The 16,723-nt window shown below is 41.4% G+C and overlaps 1 protein-coding gene across 1 annotated transcript; it reads right to left on the bottom strand.

The window, feature by feature from the left end:
• Positions 1-159: 159 nt before the first annotated feature.
• Positions 160-10,536, bottom strand: mybbp1a (MYB binding protein (P160) 1a). The gene is made up of 27 exons (XM_012830598.3): positions 10,272-10,536; positions 9,816-9,911; positions 9,513-9,596; positions 9,343-9,417; positions 8,987-9,094; positions 8,525-8,715; positions 7,916-8,083; positions 7,665-7,782; positions 7,113-7,402; positions 6,799-6,909; positions 6,512-6,637; positions 5,912-6,115; positions 5,587-5,695; positions 5,346-5,442; positions 4,715-4,872; positions 4,449-4,613; positions 4,200-4,325; positions 3,907-4,080; positions 3,420-3,577; positions 3,057-3,191; positions 2,770-2,848; positions 2,455-2,586; positions 2,028-2,096; positions 1,785-1,898; positions 1,553-1,654; positions 1,331-1,455; positions 160-856 (listed from the first exon to the last, which is right to left on the bottom strand). The coding sequence occupies exons 1-27, from the start codon at positions 10,479-10,481 to the stop codon at positions 412-414; spliced, it is 3,969 nt and encodes a 1,322-aa protein (XP_012686052.2). The 5' UTR covers positions 10,482-10,536; the 3' UTR covers positions 160-411.
• Positions 10,537-16,723: the final 6,187 nt, after the last annotated feature.

Raw genomic sequence — 16,723 nt, 5'->3', positions numbered from 1 at the left:
AATTTTTAATGTTAGATGATCTGTTTTAAGTGCAGCTTAAACAATGTGGATGCAGTCTCTGTAGGAATTCTGAAATGCAAAGATGGAAAAGACAAGCGTATAAAGTCAAGAAAAGCTTGTCAGCCAAAGTCAGGTAAATGATTCAAGTCACAGACCACATTTTGTACATAAAATTATTTAAATTTTATGTCACATGTATATGAACCTTTCAAAACATGCTCATGATATGCAACAAACAAGGTTATGACACACCCACAAAACATATGTTTTTTTTTTTTTTTGACAGAGCCGCTCAGTCTCAGCTTGAGTATTAAAAATCATAGAGGTGCTCCTCAGAGCAAGTTTCACAAACAGGCTATAAAGCCCATTAGGCTTAAAAGGAGAAAAAGTAAGGAAAAGGTTAGTAATGCATCATTCGGCAGCTCCCTTCTTTCCTTTCTTCTTTTTATCGCCCTTTGGCTCTGTTTGGTCTTTCTTGGCAGGCGATTGGTCAACTATTTTAGGTTTCTCGGCAGGTGACTCATTGACCGTTTTAGCTTTCTTGGCAGCTGACTGATCTGATGCCACCTCTCCTCCTCCTCCTCCTCCTGTATGTTTTCTTTTCCTGTTCTTCCTCTTCCTCTTCCTCTTGTTCTTCCCTGGCTCTCCCTCTCCTCCAGTTGCCGCAGCAGGGGGCGCAGTGGGCTTACTGGGTTGCTTGGCGGCGTTTTTCTCCTCCACAACCACAGGCTTATTGCGATTCTTCCGTATCTTGGTCTCGGGGAGGAAGCCTTTTTTCTTCTTCGCCTCAGCTTCTGGGGTCTGCTCAGTGATGGGCTTTTCCTCTGCTTTTTTCGTCTTCACAATTTTTGGTTTTCTAATAGTTAAAAGGGGGGAGGGGGAGACGAATTCAAAGATCAGGCAATAGAACAATGTAAACATATTACTACTTTAACTGCATTTTAGCACATATGATACTTACACAAGCATTAAGGTGCATCACTGAAAAAAAACATTGGCATAAAAGCATGGTCTTCAATAATGAAGCTGGTTTTATTTTTTCGCACAGCAGCTGTATGGGTCAATCATGCAAGCAGAGAACAAGGATTTTTCTTTCACCCTGAGCCCATTAGAAGATGTAGTCCTATATCATTGAAGCTTTTACAAAAGTCAGCATGCATCAAATTACTCTGCTGCCATTGTCATAAAGACTACCAGAATCTGAATAGGGCTTTCATATGGGGAGTACAACTATTATCCAAATAGGGCTTCTAGAAGATCATTAGTGAAACTATGTTACAAACCCTATTTGCAAGCACATTAAAAGAACAGTGAATGAATATGGACTTACTGAACCCCAAAGAGCTTCATTACACTCCAATAGATATCCTCCATTTGTCCAGATTTGTGGAAATCATGTTTCTCATTCATAGACTCCAAAGCCTTCTGGATTGGCTCAAGGCTCACCTCAAGTTTCTGCTTAATAAAAGACAATATGTTATGTATACATTTTTTTTAATAAAATCTCACTGTCAGAGAAATTTGATAAGATTAAATAAATGATGGTACACACCTGAGTGCGAATGTTCTTAATCAAAAACAGAGAAAGCTCTAGTGCTTTGATAATCTTCTCTTGTATAATTTTATTTTTCATTTCTAGTCCTTGTCCAAGACTCTACAAAGAAGGGAGAAAGCACAGAGGGTCAGTTGAGGGCCTCGAAGGCTGATATCATGATCACCATTGAAAGACATGAGGAATCGAAGGTGTGTTTGCTATTTTTACCACCACCACCAATAAAACGTACTTCTGTAACTTTTTCCACAGTCTTCTGGCACAACTCCGTCCATCGTGGTCCGGCCAAAAGCTGCTGAATATCTCTAGACTGCAGACCCCTCAGCACGATGGCACAGGCCTGCCCCTGGAAGAAAGAAAAATATCACATTAGGAAAAAAATTATTAATTAAAAAAATTAATTAAATACTTAATTTTGACTTGACTCATTCCGGTCACCGTTTTTGGAAAGTTTATGTTTATGTATCAGGTTTACCTGCTGATGTTCTCTTAATCCTCCTGTGATGTACTCCACCAACATATCCAGGAGGTTGCTGCTAAAGATCTAGAGCGCATTGAAAAAAGAAAACTAGCCAATTAGCATAGATATCACAGAGTGAGTTGGACATGCTAAAACATTTAGTCAGCACCGCTCATCAGGAACACGAATCAATAATCTTGGAAGTGTGGACATAAGTATGCCACAGGGTTGTCTCATCACTCATATTGTAATACTCCTGTTTCAGCTTACAAGGCCTTAGAGGAACATGTTAATATTCCAGCCACAAAACTAAAATGCACTGAGAAGACTGTCCCCAAGAGGTAAAAAACAGATGCCTCTGCCAGTTAAGCTACTGCAGTATAGGGAGCGATGTGGTTGCCATACCGAACAAGTAGAAAGACCAAGAGCAGAGGCAACTCACCGGGAGTCGGTTGAAGAGGTCAATGAACATGGCTCCAGTGAGAGGACTATTTCTGCGAGTCATGAAGGATTCAAGAGCCTGCCTGAAGAGACCAGTCACTCTCTCCACATCCAGGTTCCCCATGGTCTTGCTCTGGACAAGTGATGTTTTTTGAGTCATGAATAAACATTTTGGATGGTGCTCAACACATCTGACAAGAATTATCTTCAGCGATTTATTTACCAGCAACAGCATCTATACTGATTATGTATATCTACCCTAAACATTTCAATTCAAGAATTTTGACTGACAAGCAGCATAGGACAAGAACTTTACCTGGCTCTCCACAGCTTCCTGCTTTGTGACTCCCTCGGCAGGCACACCTCTCAGCACCTTCACCAAATACAGGGCAGCACTGCCACGCACATACAAAACACAACGTGCGTTAACTAGAGAACCAACTTGGGAGCATTACCAGAAGGGGACCAGTATGGTGTTATGGCTCAGCAGAACATAGACATGAAAACTGGCGTGTAAATGTAAACATTGGTCCTGCTATGCCCGATTTCACCTTAGGCCAGATATTTATCATCACAGCACAAGCTCAGCTCCGCCATATTCACCTGAAGTAGTAGAGTGCAACAGCGGAGTCGGACAGCTTCTGTGCCCTGGTGAGTAACCTTTCCAAAAGGTCATGAAGCTCCGCTTTACGGTCGTCCACGTTCTTGCAGTATTGCTTTCCTCTGCACAGTGTGTTCCTGTTCAATCGTGAAAACAAGCATCATTGTACTGACATAGTAGGTCATTCCAATAGTTATTAATCCAACAGATCACTTCTACCATATAGGAAAATATTTTCCTTTATCATTTCTCTTTTGCAATGACATTATGCTTTTGGACTGGCTTGCACGTGGCATTTAACCTTGATAAAAAAAAGATTATCTGCAGCAAATCCCACATTAGCACAGCACACAGCATTTCCTTACTTGAAAATGTCTGCTGCTTTGCGGAGGAAGTCTATCTCCTGCTGCTCTTTGTCTGAGCTCATCCCGCTCTCGACGACTATCAGCAGAGGCTCGATCATGCCCAGCACCAGAGGGTTGGCTGACTGCTTATCCAGGAACACCTCCACCAAATCCAGCACCTGGAGCAGCACCAAAACAGTTTAGTCAGCCCAGAGATCAGTAGAAAAAGCCTTTGAGTCAACACCTTATCAAAACCTGCTGCTGCTGCTGCTACTACTGAGCAAGGCTGTAGACCGACAGAAGTAGGTTCCCATAGGATAAGGATTGTGGGACTCAAGCAAATGTTTCCATTAAAACAAGTGGAAGAGGCTCTTTGTCAAATAGATGGCTGTTCTCACGGCACCTACCAAATGAGCGCGTCAATTGACTCTCGCCATCTCTTCAATGGTTAAGTGAACTTCAATGAAATCTACAAGCAGACAGACAAGCGCCTCTCCCCAAAACCTACTTTGATCTTGAAGTCTCTGATGAGGACCTTCTCTTTACGCAGCTTTTCCCGTTCATCTTTCTTGGCCTGGATGCGTTTCTTTTGCTCTGCAAAGAGACTGGCGATGTTGCCATCCAGCTTCATCATGGCGTCATCATCCAGCTCATCGTCATCACTCTTGTCTGCCTCAGTGGCCTTGAGTAACATTGAGTAATGAGGAATGCAAAAAAGTCAAAGTTAAGAAATATAGGCACTGTTGCTACAGTTCAAGCTCTTTGAAATATTTATGTTGCTTCAGCAGTAAGCAAACTCACCGGAGCATTTTGGCCTTGCAAAACTTTCATCAGCTCCAGGCGGAAGTTCTGATCAACTTCTTCATTGTCGTTATTATCATCCTCCTCATCATCATCATCATCAGACGAGTCAGACTCCTCTTCTTCCTGCGTAAGAGGAAATCATTATGTCGAGACGATATACAGTACTACCTTTCCTGTCACTTGGGAATAATGTCTCCTAAATAAAAAAAATAAAAACATTAATCATGTTAATCTTAAAATACTTACTTTCTCCTCGTCCCCCTCAGCTTTGACTTTCTGTTTCTTTTTGTCAGTTTCCTCATCATCATCATCATCCTCATCCTCATCCGATTCGTTTTTTCTTTTCATTGCTTTGTTTTCATCAGTCACCACAAGTGCACTGTCCTCTGTAGCTTTGCTAGGATCAAGGACCTTGAGTAAAAAAAAAAAAAAAAAAAGATTTTTAAAATACACACACCCAGAATGTGGTCACGCGGATAGTGCAACATTTTCCTCCTGTAGGTCCTACTTACATCCAGAATAGCAGTGATGGCGCCCTGGGTGACATGTGGGCAGATGCGGCCAAAGACGGTCTTGCAGACCTGCCTGATGAGGCGGCTGGGCTGGGACAGCAGGGAGAGCAAGATCTCCACTAGCACCTCCACCCAGTGGGGCTCCTCCTCCTCCTCAGCTGCAGGAGAACCACAGCACGGCACGCGTTTAACAAATCTCCACACATGCTAATTGGTGAACATATATCCATACATTTTGAATTCATAGTACGTCTTGCTGTACATCGGAGTGAAAGAGAACGCATGACTTGGCGGTGAAGCATCCAGGTAACAGTAAGGAGGTCAAGTTCAACAGTAACCAGATGACCCTAGGTTGTATCATGGGGTAGTCTGATTATGACAGCCCCAAAACAACCTCGATCAAAATACATTTGCAAATTAAACTATTCTTGTAATCATGTGTAAAAACGACACACCTAGATTGCAAGTCCTGTCTGGCTTAGGTAAACAACACCTCCAATCCACTAATCAATGACTTCAGTTAGTGACTTACACTTGGCAGAGGAACTAATCCAATCCTATCCGAGTTCCACATACGTAGCCAGCCAGAGCCGTCAGCTTAAAAGAAATCAGCCATAACAATTTCACTCACCATCGGCTTTCTTCTTCTTCCTCTTGGATTTCTTGGCATTCACTTTTTCCATGCAGCTTTGGATATCCTGGATGAGCTCCACACTCTCCTCTGGGGACTGTGTGCACACACACACACACAAACAAACAATCGGGCAAAGAGCTGCTGTCAATGCAATTCAGAGCAACACATTCCCTAACTATATATATACGATAGAGGACATGCTTTTGATTCTCATCACTGGAGCACTTCTTCTAGGTACCTTGAAGATGTTTATGCCAACGAGCAGGAAGAGGAGCTGAAACGCAGAGATCTCTGGAGTCTGGCTCTTCTTGGCTTTCTTCTGCAGGGTCTCGACAGATTTCATCATGCTACAAAAGGGCACACGATACCGTCAAGGTCGGAGTGGCACAAAAGACTCCCTAAGCAATAATTTCAGGGCTAGCAGTTCCACACAATACTGCCCAGAGCATCGTTCTGGGCCAGTATAAGAATTTTACAATCCTTAACATTGCAGAAGACTACCTGCATGGTAACAAGATCTGAACACGATCTAATAAAACCAATACAAGAGTAAAGAGAGGCACCTGTCCCAGGCGCCCTTCTGCTCTGCGGTGAAGGGCTTGACACACTGGACATAGCCGGTTTGGCTGAGGAGCATGTCGGCGTACTGGATCAGGCAGAAGAGCCACGTGCTGCCGTCGGCTGTAACACCATGGAGCTGTTTCTTAGGGGCAACATCATCGCTGGACTCCCCCTGCACCGGAAGGTGGTTCAGGTGTTGGAGTAACCTGTGGCATAGAGGAGAAGCTAAACAAGATGCATCTGGCTTGTGGCATTTCCTACTTCAAATCCTTCAACTATATTAGTGTGGATTCTGATTTTTCTGTGCTTACAATATAACGACAATAAATATGAGCTTGTTTTGTGGTGTATTTCCCAACTGTTCTAAATGCTGCAGGAAATAAGCTGCACAGGTTTATTCGAATCTATCGAATCTAATTCTACAAATGCATGATACTTACAAGTTAGACATCATTGTAAAGGTAAATAAACCCTCTTTCCAACGATATAAAATACAATGTCAATTAGCATTGTAACAGAGAAATAATTGACCAAACACAAATTTTCAAGTATCCAGAACATTTCGTGAATTTGTAGAAATTTCCATCAAGAGCATCTCTCACCCAAAGAAGCAGGAGAAGACACCTGCTCGAGTCTTCTCATCTAAAGCCACAGATGGCATATTCTCAGTCTCTGGAATGTCTGGAGTTGATTTCTTGGCAGTAAAGAATGCATGGAAGAAAATGAACCTGGAATAAAAAGGAATTTAATCTATTTTAAGATCTAAAAATAAGACCCAAGTTGCAAAGTCCTGAAGCTTCCCTTTAAGGTGCCATGAGATCACAGTGCTACAGCTACTGAAAAGTAAATGTGCAGCACAGGCTAGGGAGGTCTGATGGGTCATCTTTACCTGGCGATGTCCATGACCAAGTCTTCCTCTTTCTTCACCTGATGGTTCTCCACGATTGAGGTCAGCCGGGGAAGAATCCACTTACGCATACGGAGTACTGGCTCATCGCTCCTGAAGGATAGCATATTTTACATTAGTGGTCTTTATCTTGGCATGCTCAGAGTTTCTTCATTAACAAAACACTGAGCCAAAATGAGTTTGAGTATATTTCAATATCTTGATAAATTATGGAAAATTAACGCAACATCCCAATGCAAGATCACAAAGATCAACAAAGCTTTTTGGGAACAGTGATCCGTACGAGGGGCACTTACTTCCCACTGGCCCCCTGGTTCTCCTTCTGCCGGCGCGTGGTGAAGTCCAGGCAGTTCTCCAGCTGTGGCCGCAGGAACATGCCCTTCAGCCAGTCCACGTAGCGCTCTAGTGCGGCCGGCTGCAAGCACTCCACCACCTTCCAGAAGGAGGGGATCACTGGGTAGCCCTGGTTGGTGAGCTGGTTGAAGCCCACCATGACTGCCAGCTGTTTGTCCGGGTCGTCGCAGCCTTGCAAAAACTCCTTGACGTAGACATCCATCTCTGGGGCAATCTTAAAGCGATCTGGTTGCTGAGGAACACAGAGAGTATGACTGATTTGTTTTTGAAACCTGACTCATTTCTACATTTTTCCAAAATGTATTTAGTGGCAATACTAATCCCTCTTTAAAAAAAAAAAAAACCCACACTATTTGCCAAGAAGGAATCTTTACAGGCTTAATGCCTCAGAAGGATTTACCTTTTAAACTGCCACTGTCAAACTTTTGCACAGGATCAAAAAAAATGTAAAGTGGGCTTTTACGACCGCATTGGGCCTGTTTGGGTTGGCCTACCTGAGCAACCACCACATGTTCACCATAATGCCTCATCACCTCACCGGACAGGGCTTGGCGAAGCTGTGGCACTGACAAAAGTGGCAGGGCACCTCCCAGCAACCGAAAGCACATGTAACTGTGGACACAAAACAACACATTTAGAGCGATAACAAACATATGTTACTGCACACTGCTGTCTTGGCCTGTATAAGAAGCTGTTATGAATGAGGACTTCTTGCTATGGTTCCTGAGGTATTAGTTGTACTCACTGTGAAGGACCTGGTTGATCTTTCATCAGCCCATTCAGAATGATTTCATTCCAGAAAAGGTCAAAGCTGTCCTCTCGCAAGGACACTTCCAGCAGGTCAACAGCGACAGTTGGAAGATGCCGCTCCTTCTTAACCGAGCGAGCTGCTGTCTTCAGAACATCCACCAACCTGTTCAGACATTCATGAAAGGTTATAATTATGGCTGGGCGATATGGCCAAAAAAACTGATCACATTTTTTTGGTCTACATGAACACAAAACATGAATCAAAAATAGTTCCCAGTAACAAGGGCCATTTGTGCCATATTGCCCAGCCCTAGAATACACATTCAGGTTTTAGTAGTTACAACCAGCAACACCAGGAAAGGTCAGTAGTTGGCAATGGCACACACCAATTTACCATATTAATCAGACGCAGCTCAGTTCCATGATATTCATAGAATGAGATTTGATTTGCAACAACAGAGTCAAACAACAGGGAGAACGAAACATCACTATGAAATCAAGCCATAACATCTATTAAAAATGCCAAATCGTTTGAATGGACCGTTTCTGATTTTCTAGGGACTCACGAACCACGCACTATAATGCAAGATAGACAAACACTCACTTTGGGATGTTCTCCTGGGTGATTACTGTAGCGCTGCCCAGTAACTTTTTGAGCTTTTGGGGCTTTAGCACCTCAGGGAATTTCTGCATGGCCACCAGGAGAAGCTCCAGGTGCTCAGGTGTGCTGAGGGCAGAGGTCAAGTCGCTCTTCAGGGCCCCCAGCAGCACTTCCTCAAACACTTCCTGAGACGTCTGCAGAGAGCGATCACAGAGAAGGTCAACACAGCCCACAACACAGACACATTGCAACAATAGAATAAGAAATGCCGCTGCACATTCAAAACAGATCGAGACCGTTTTATAGATACATATCTGTGTATTCAAAACTCCTTTGTATCACCACAAAATAACAGCAGGTATGATCAATGGGTAGTCAAAAAATGTTTACTTGCATAACAGAAACATAACAATCCCAAGCATAACACAGACCTGAATACAATACAAAACGTGAGCAAGCATCTACCTCAGATAAGAGGTCCACCATGGTTTTTCTGGGTAGATCGCGGAGATGCTCTGAGAACTGGGAGATACGCTGCAAGAGGCGAACGCACTCCAGCAGGACCTGGGGCTCCTGTGTGGGGAGGATGGGGGAACACATTAGAGAGATAAACTAATACTCTGTGAGTGTGGTCTCACGTGAGAAAATTGGATAAATAAAAGCAGAGGGGTAATGCTTTTTGTAGATTCTTTTTTTCCTAGCAGTATTTTGGCAGTTACAATAAACTGATAGTCAGTAGAAACCATCCAAATCTGAAGCATGGACACAAAACTGTGTTAAAATGTAATGACATCTGTGAACGGTGATATTGTTGCTCTTACCTTAGAGAGGCGTGTAGACTGTGATATAGCCAGCACCCCAAAGAAGTTCCCAAATGCAACATTTCTGATTTGTTTCTGTTTGAAGGTGGAATGATAGAAACAGAAATTAATAACTGTACAGTTAAATTAAGTCATGTAGACAGACTAGGTTAGCCAAGTAACCTGCTCACCTTCTGCAGAGCTTGTAGGCTGTTTTTCTCTTTAATCTGGTCGAGTATGCTTTGCAGCTGGATATCCTCAAACACACTCAGAAGCTAAAGGAAGAGGTGTTCGTTGATTAACGTAATTCTTCAAAAACGTCAAGAAACAACTTTTCTATCTGGAGATTGATAGCTCCAGTGTGTAAGAGTTAGTTTAATCCATGTCGTAACGTTTCATGTTTACCATGTCATGTTGCACTGGACATAACATCTGGTATACATCTGACATATTGGCACACGTATTTCAGTCAATCCACAATGAAACAAACTCACCTGAGCCAATGCTAAACTGTGTCCTGTGCGTGCATCCTCTCTTGCATGGGAGAGGCCATCCACCAATCTCTTCAGCGAATACTTCAGCTCATCTGGCTGGTAATATATACACACACCGCATTCAATGCCAGTTCAGAATAAGACATGCACCCTTGCTCATAGGTTAGTGTGTACCGTTGTCGTAGGGTCTAAATGTGCAGAAGTTAGCTAGCTGTATTTGCTAGGTGCAAGCTAACGTTATAGCTGCAAGCTTTGCTAATCCACGTGTTTAAAGTAACGGAGTTACCCTTCCGCTAGGATTATCAGTGACAACATTTAATACCAAGAAATACCTATAAACAAACGTTTCCCACATGAAATACAAGTCAGGTAGTAGGACAGTAATGGAAATTGGGTGACACAAACTTCAGGCAACGTTAGTGAAGTTGCACACAGCGCTAACGTTAGCAAGTTTACCTTCTCGGTTTTCTTTAGGTATTCAATCAGACCTTCAATGGCCTTCAGTCTGATGTCTCGATCAGGTTTAGCTATGTCCCAGAAAAAGTCAAGGAATTCCCTGTTTTGCTTGAGAACCCCCTTATTACCCCCAGTCATTTTGGGGCGAACCAGCTCCTTCTCAGGCTCCTTCTCAACCCCCTCCATGTCTTCATGCACGGTAACCGCCATGCTGTTTGTGCTGTTCAACGTGCAGGAAACGCATGTGCAGTAAAGGAAAGACAGAGAGACAGGAAAACTACAGTTCCGTTCTGCTAGCAACGATAACCCACAATAACCCCAGGAAGTAAAACGAAACGAGGAAGTAAAATGAGTTTGTTGTATCAAATGAAAGGTTTTTACAACAAACAACCCTGTTAATCGACTGGGTAATATAAAAACCTTTTATATGCAACGAGTTTTATTGTTCCATTTGTCCTAATGATCGGGAAAATAGTTAAAAGCGTGTTTGAAAGTTATAGTAGCCTATTTGTCATTATAAAGTCCTAATCTGTCTACTCGCTAGATCAGACTTTATAATGGTATTTTGTTAACTGTGCATTATATTAACTTGCTTTAAAACAAGGTAAGATATAGTGAGTTAATTTTAAGCGTACAGGATACTTTGATAATGACTAAGATGTAGCTGAAAATTGACAATTAATATTACTTTCATAGTAACATCAAAATGGGTTAAAAACGATTCACTGATGTTACAAAAGTATGATTTTCTTGTTTAAATATAGGGAACACTGACTAAACAGGCATCATTGTAAATATTGTAGTAAGAAACAGTAAAACACACAACAATCTGCTGATAAAAGGATTATGTCTTCAATAAAGTTGGTTGAACATGTTCAGAACACTGTAAAGAAAGGGTAAAATATGTTTAGCAGTCATTATTCTGGTCATTCACTGTGAAAAAACACTTGACACACAGATCACACAGGCGAAAATGCATTATCTTCAATGGCAGGGTATTGCCATGTGACATGTATCACTCTTTGCTGATGAAACTAAAGATTGTGTCTCAATGAAAGGGGGGTGGAATATGTTTAGGACATTCCAAACATTAAATAAAATGTGTGAAGTAGTTGAGATTTACGTCCCTGAATGCTCCACAATACTTTAAACATAGGTGATCAGACAGGCGAAAATGCATTATCTTCAATGGTAGGGCCATGTGACATGTATCACTCTTTGCTGAAAAAAACTAAAGATTGTGTCTCAATGAAAGGGGGGTGGAATATGTTCAGGACACTCCAAACATTAAATAAAATCTGTAAAGTAGTTGAGATTTACGTCCCTGAAGGCTCCACAATACTTTAAACATAGGCCTACACACAGGCAAAAATGCATTAACTTCAATGGCAGGGCCATGTGACATGTATCATTCTTTGCTGAAAAAACTAAAGATTGTGTCTCAATGAAAGGGGGGTGGAATATGTTCAGGACACTCCAAACATTAAATAAAATCTGTAAAGTAGTTGAGATTTACGTCCCTGAAGGCTCCACAATACTTTAAACATAGGCCTACACACAGGCAAAAATGCATTATCTTCAATGGCAGGGCCATGTGACATGTATCACTCTTTGCTGAAAAAACTAAAGATTGTGTCTCAATGAAAGGGGGGTGGAATATGTTCAGGACACTTCAAACATTAAATAAAATGTGTGAAGTAGTTGAGATTTACGTCCCTGAAGGCTCCACAATACTTTAAACATAGGCCTACACACAGGCGAAAATGCATTAACTTCAATGGCAGGGCCATGTGACATGTATCACTCTTTGCTGAAAAAACTAAAGATTGTGTCTCAATGAAAGGGGGGTGGAATATGTTCAGGACACTCCAAACATTAAATAAAATGTGTGAAGTAGTTGAGATTTACGTCCCTGAATGCTCCACAATACTTTAAACATAGGCGAAAATGCATTGTCTTCAATGGCAGGGCCATGTGACATGTATCACTCTTTGCTGAAAAAACTAAAGATTGTGTCTCAATGAAAGGGGGGTGGAATATGTTCAGGACACTCCAAACATTAAATAAAATGTGTGAAGTAGTTGAGATTTACGTCCCTGAATGCTCCACAATACTTTAAACATAGGCCTACACACAGGCGAAAATGCATTATCTTCAATGGCAGGGCCATGTGACATGTATCACTCTTTGCTGAAAAAACTAAAGATTGTGTCTCAATGAAAGGGGGGTGGAATATGTTCAGGACACTCCAAACATTAAATAAAATGTGTGAAGTAGTTGAGATTTACGTCCCTGAATGCTCCACAATACTTTAAACATAGGCGAAAATGCATTGTCTTCAATGGCAGGGCCATGTGACATGTATCACTCTTTGCTGAAAAAACTAAAGATTGTGTCTCAATGAAAGGGGGGTGGAATATGTTCAGGACACTCCAAACATTAAATAAAATGTGTGAAGTAGTTGAGATTTACGTCCCTGAAGGCTCCACAATACTTTAAACATAGGCCTACACACAGGCGAAAATGCATTGTCTTCAATGGCAGGGCCATGTGACATGTATCACTCTTTGCTGAAAAAACTAAAGATTGTGTCTCAATGAAAGGGGGGTGGAATATGTTCAGGACACTCCAAACATTAAATAAAATGTGTGAAGTAGTTGAGATTTACGTCCCTGAATGCTCCACAATACTTTAAACATAGGCCTACACACAGGCGAAAATGCATTATCTTCAATGGCAGGGCCATGTGACATGTATCACTCTTTGCTGAAAAAACTAAAGATTGTGTCTCAATGAAAGGGGGGTGGAATATGTTCAGGACACTCCAAACATTAAATAAAATGTGTGAAGTAGTTGAGATTTACGTCCCTGAAGGCTCCACAATACTTTAAACATAGGCCTACACACAGGCGAAAATGCATTGTCTTCAATGGCAGGGCCATGTGACATGTATCACTCTTTGCTGAAAAAACTAAAGATTGTGTCTCAATGAAAGGGGGGTGGAATATGTTCAGGACACTCCAAACATTAAATAAAATGTGTGAAGTAGTTGAGATTTACGTCCCTGAATGCTCCACAATACTTTAAACATAGGCCTACACACAGGCGAAAATGCATTATCTTCAATGGCAGGGCCATGTGACATGTATCGCTCTTTGCTGAAAAAACTAAAGATTGTGTCTCAATGAAAGGGGGGTGGAATATGTTCAGGACACTCCAAACATTGAATAAAATGTGTGAAGTAGTTGAGATTTACGTCCCTGAATGCTCCACAATACTTTAAACATAGGCGAAAATGCATTGTCTTCAATGGCAGGGCCATGTGACATGTATCACTCTTTGCTGAAAAAACTAAAGATTGTGTCTCAATGAAAGGGGGGTGGAATATGTTCAGGACACTCCAAACATTAAATAAAATGTGTGAAGTAGTTGAGATTTACGTCCCTGAATGCTCCACAATACTTTAAACATAGGCCTACACACAGGCGAAAATGCATTATCTTCAATGGCAGGGCCATGTGACATGTATCACTCTTTGCTGAAAAAACTAAAGATTGTGTCTCAATGAAAGGGGGGTGGAATATGTTCAGGACACTCCAAACATTAAATAAAATGTGTGAAGTAGTTGAGATTTACGTCCCTGAAGGCTCCACAATACTTTAAACATAGGCCTACACACAGGCAAAAATGCATTATCTTCAATGGCAGGGCCATGTGACATGTATCACTCTTTGCTGAAAAAACTAAAGATTGTGTCTCAATGAAAGGGGGGTGGAATATGTTCAGGACACTTCAAACATTAAATAAAATGTGTGAAGTAGTTGAGATTTACGTCCCTGAAGGCTCCACAATACTTTAAACATAGGCCTACACACAGGCGAAAATGCATTATCTTCAATGGCAGGGCCATGTGACATGTATCACTCTTTGCTGAAAAAACTAAAGATTGTGTCTCAATGAAAGGGGGTGGAATATGTTCAGGACACTTCAAACATTAAATAAAATGTGTGAAGTAGTTGAGATTTACGTCCCTGAAGGCTCCACAATACTTTAAACATAGGCCTACACACAGGCGAAAATGTATTAACTTCAATGGCAGGGCCATGTGACATGTATCACTCTTTGCTGAAAAAACTAAAGATTGTGTCTCAATGAAAGGGGGGTGGAATATGTTCAGGACACTCCAAACATTAAATAAAATGTGTGAAGTAGTTGAGATTTACGTCCCTGAATGCTCCACAATACTTTAAACATAGGTGATCAGACAGGCGAAAATGCATTATGTTCAATGGCAGGGCCATGTGACACATACGTTTAAAGTATTGTGGAGCATTCAGGGACGTAAATCTCAACTACTTCACACATTTTATTTAATGTTTGGAGTGTCCTGAACATATTCCACCCCCCTTTCATTGAGACACAATCTTTAGTTTTTTCAGCAAAGTGTCATACGTATCACATGGCCCTGCCATTGAAAATAATGCATTTTCGCCTGTCTGATCACCTATGTTTAAAGTATTGTGGAGCCTTCAGGGACGCAAATCTGAACTACTTCACACATTTTATTTAATGTTTGGAGTGTCCTGAACATATTCCACCCCCCTTTCATTGAGACACAATCTTTAGTTTTTTCAGCAAAGTGTCATACGTATCACATGGCCCTGCCATTGAAAATAATGCATTTTCGCCTGTCTGATCACCTATGTTTAAAGTATTGTGGAGCCTTCAGGGACGCAAATCTGAACTACTTCACACATTTTATTTAATGTTTGGAGTGTCCTGAACATATTCCACCCCCCTTTCATTGAGACACAATCTTTAGTTTTTTCAGCAAAGTGTCATACGTATCACATGGCCCTGCCATTGAAAATAATGCATTTTCGCCTGTCTGATCACCTATGTTTAAAGTATTGTGGAGCCTTCAGGGACGCAAATCTGAACTACTTCACACATTTTATTTAATGTTTGGAGTGTCCTGAACATATTCCACCCCCCTTTCATTGAGACACAATCTTTAGTTTTTTCAGCAAAGAGTGATACATGTCACATGGCCCTGCCATTGAAAATAATGCATTTTCGCCTGTCTGATCACCTATGTTTAAAGTATTGTGGAGCCTTCAGGGACGCAAATCTGAACTACTTCACACATTTTATTTAATGTTTGGAGTGTCCTGAACATATTCCACCCCCCTTTCATTGAGACACAATCTTTAGTTTTTTCAGCAAAGAGTGATACATGTCACATGGCCCTGCCATTGAAGATAATGCATTTTCGCCTGTCTGATCACCTATGTTTAAAGTATTGTGGAGCCTTCAGGGACGCAAATCTGAACTACTTCACACATTTTATTTAATGTTTGGAGTGTCCTGAACATATTCCACCCCCTTTCATTGAGACACAATCTTTAGTTTTTTCAGCAAAGAGCGATACATGTCACATGCCCCTACCATTGACGATAATGCATTTTCGCCTGTCTGATCACCTATGTTTAAAGTATTGTGGAGCCTTCAGGGACGCAAATCTGAACTACTTCACACATTTTATTTAATGTTTGGAGTGTCCTGAACATATTCCACCCCCCTTTCATTGAGACACAATCTTTAGTTTTTTCAGCAAAGAGTGATACATGTCACATGGCCCTGCCATTGAAGATAATGCATTTTCGCCTGTCTGAACACCTATGTTTAAAGTATTGTGGAGCCTTCAGGGACGCAAATCTGAACTACTTCACACATTTTATTTAATGTTTGGAGTGTCCTGAACATATTCCACCCCCCTTTCATTGAGACACAATCTTTAGTTTTTTCAGCAAAGAGCGATACATGTCACATGGCCCTGCCATTGAAGATAATGCATTTTCGCCTGTCTGATCACCTATGTTTAAAGTATTGTGGAGCCTTCAGGGACGCAAATCTGAACTACTTCACACATTTTATTTAATGTTTGGAGTGTCCTGAACATATTCCACCCCCCTTTCATTGAGACACAATCTTTAGTTTTTTCAGCAAAGAGCGATACATGTCACATGCCCCTACCATTGACGATAATGCATTTTCGCCTGTCTGATCACCTATGTTTAAAGTATTGTGGAGCCTTCAGGGACGCAAATCTGAACTACTTCACACATTTTATTTAATGTTTGGAGTGTCCTGAACATATTCCACCCCCCTTTCATTGAGACACAATCTTTAGTTTTTTCAGCAAAGAGTGATATATGTCACATGGCCCTGCCATTGAAGATAATGCATTTTCGCCTGTCTGAACACCTATGTTTAAAGTATTGTGGAGCCTTCAGGGACGCAAATCTGAACTACTTCACACATTTTATTTAATGTTTGGAGTGTCCTGAACATATTCCACCCCCCTTTCATTGAGACACAATCTTTAGTTTTTTCAGCAAAGAGCGATACATGTCACATGGCCCTGCCATTGAAGATAATGCATTTTCGCC

Source organism: Clupea harengus, chromosome 7 (assembly GCF_900700415.2).
Source record: "Clupea harengus chromosome 7, Ch_v2.0.2, whole genome shotgun sequence".
NCBI classification, from domain to species: domain Eukaryota; kingdom Metazoa; phylum Chordata; class Actinopteri; order Clupeiformes; family Clupeidae; genus Clupea; species Clupea harengus.
Note: the sequence above shows the minus strand (reverse complement) of the source record. Positions and strands in the feature narration are given on the sequence as shown.

Coding starts and splice junctions, on each gene's coding strand:
- mybbp1a (XM_012830598.3), bottom strand. CDS start 10,481: ATGGCGGTTACCGTGCATGAAGACATGGAGGGGGTTGAGAAGGAGCCT. Junction 5,443..5,586: donor TTGGCATAAACATCTTCAAG/GTACCTAGAAGA, acceptor GTGTGCACACAG/TCCCCAGAGGAGAGTGTGGA. Junction 2,849..3,056: donor GTTGCACTCTACTACTTCAG/GTGAATATGGCG, acceptor TGTGCGTGGCAG/TGCTGCCCTGTATTTGGTGA.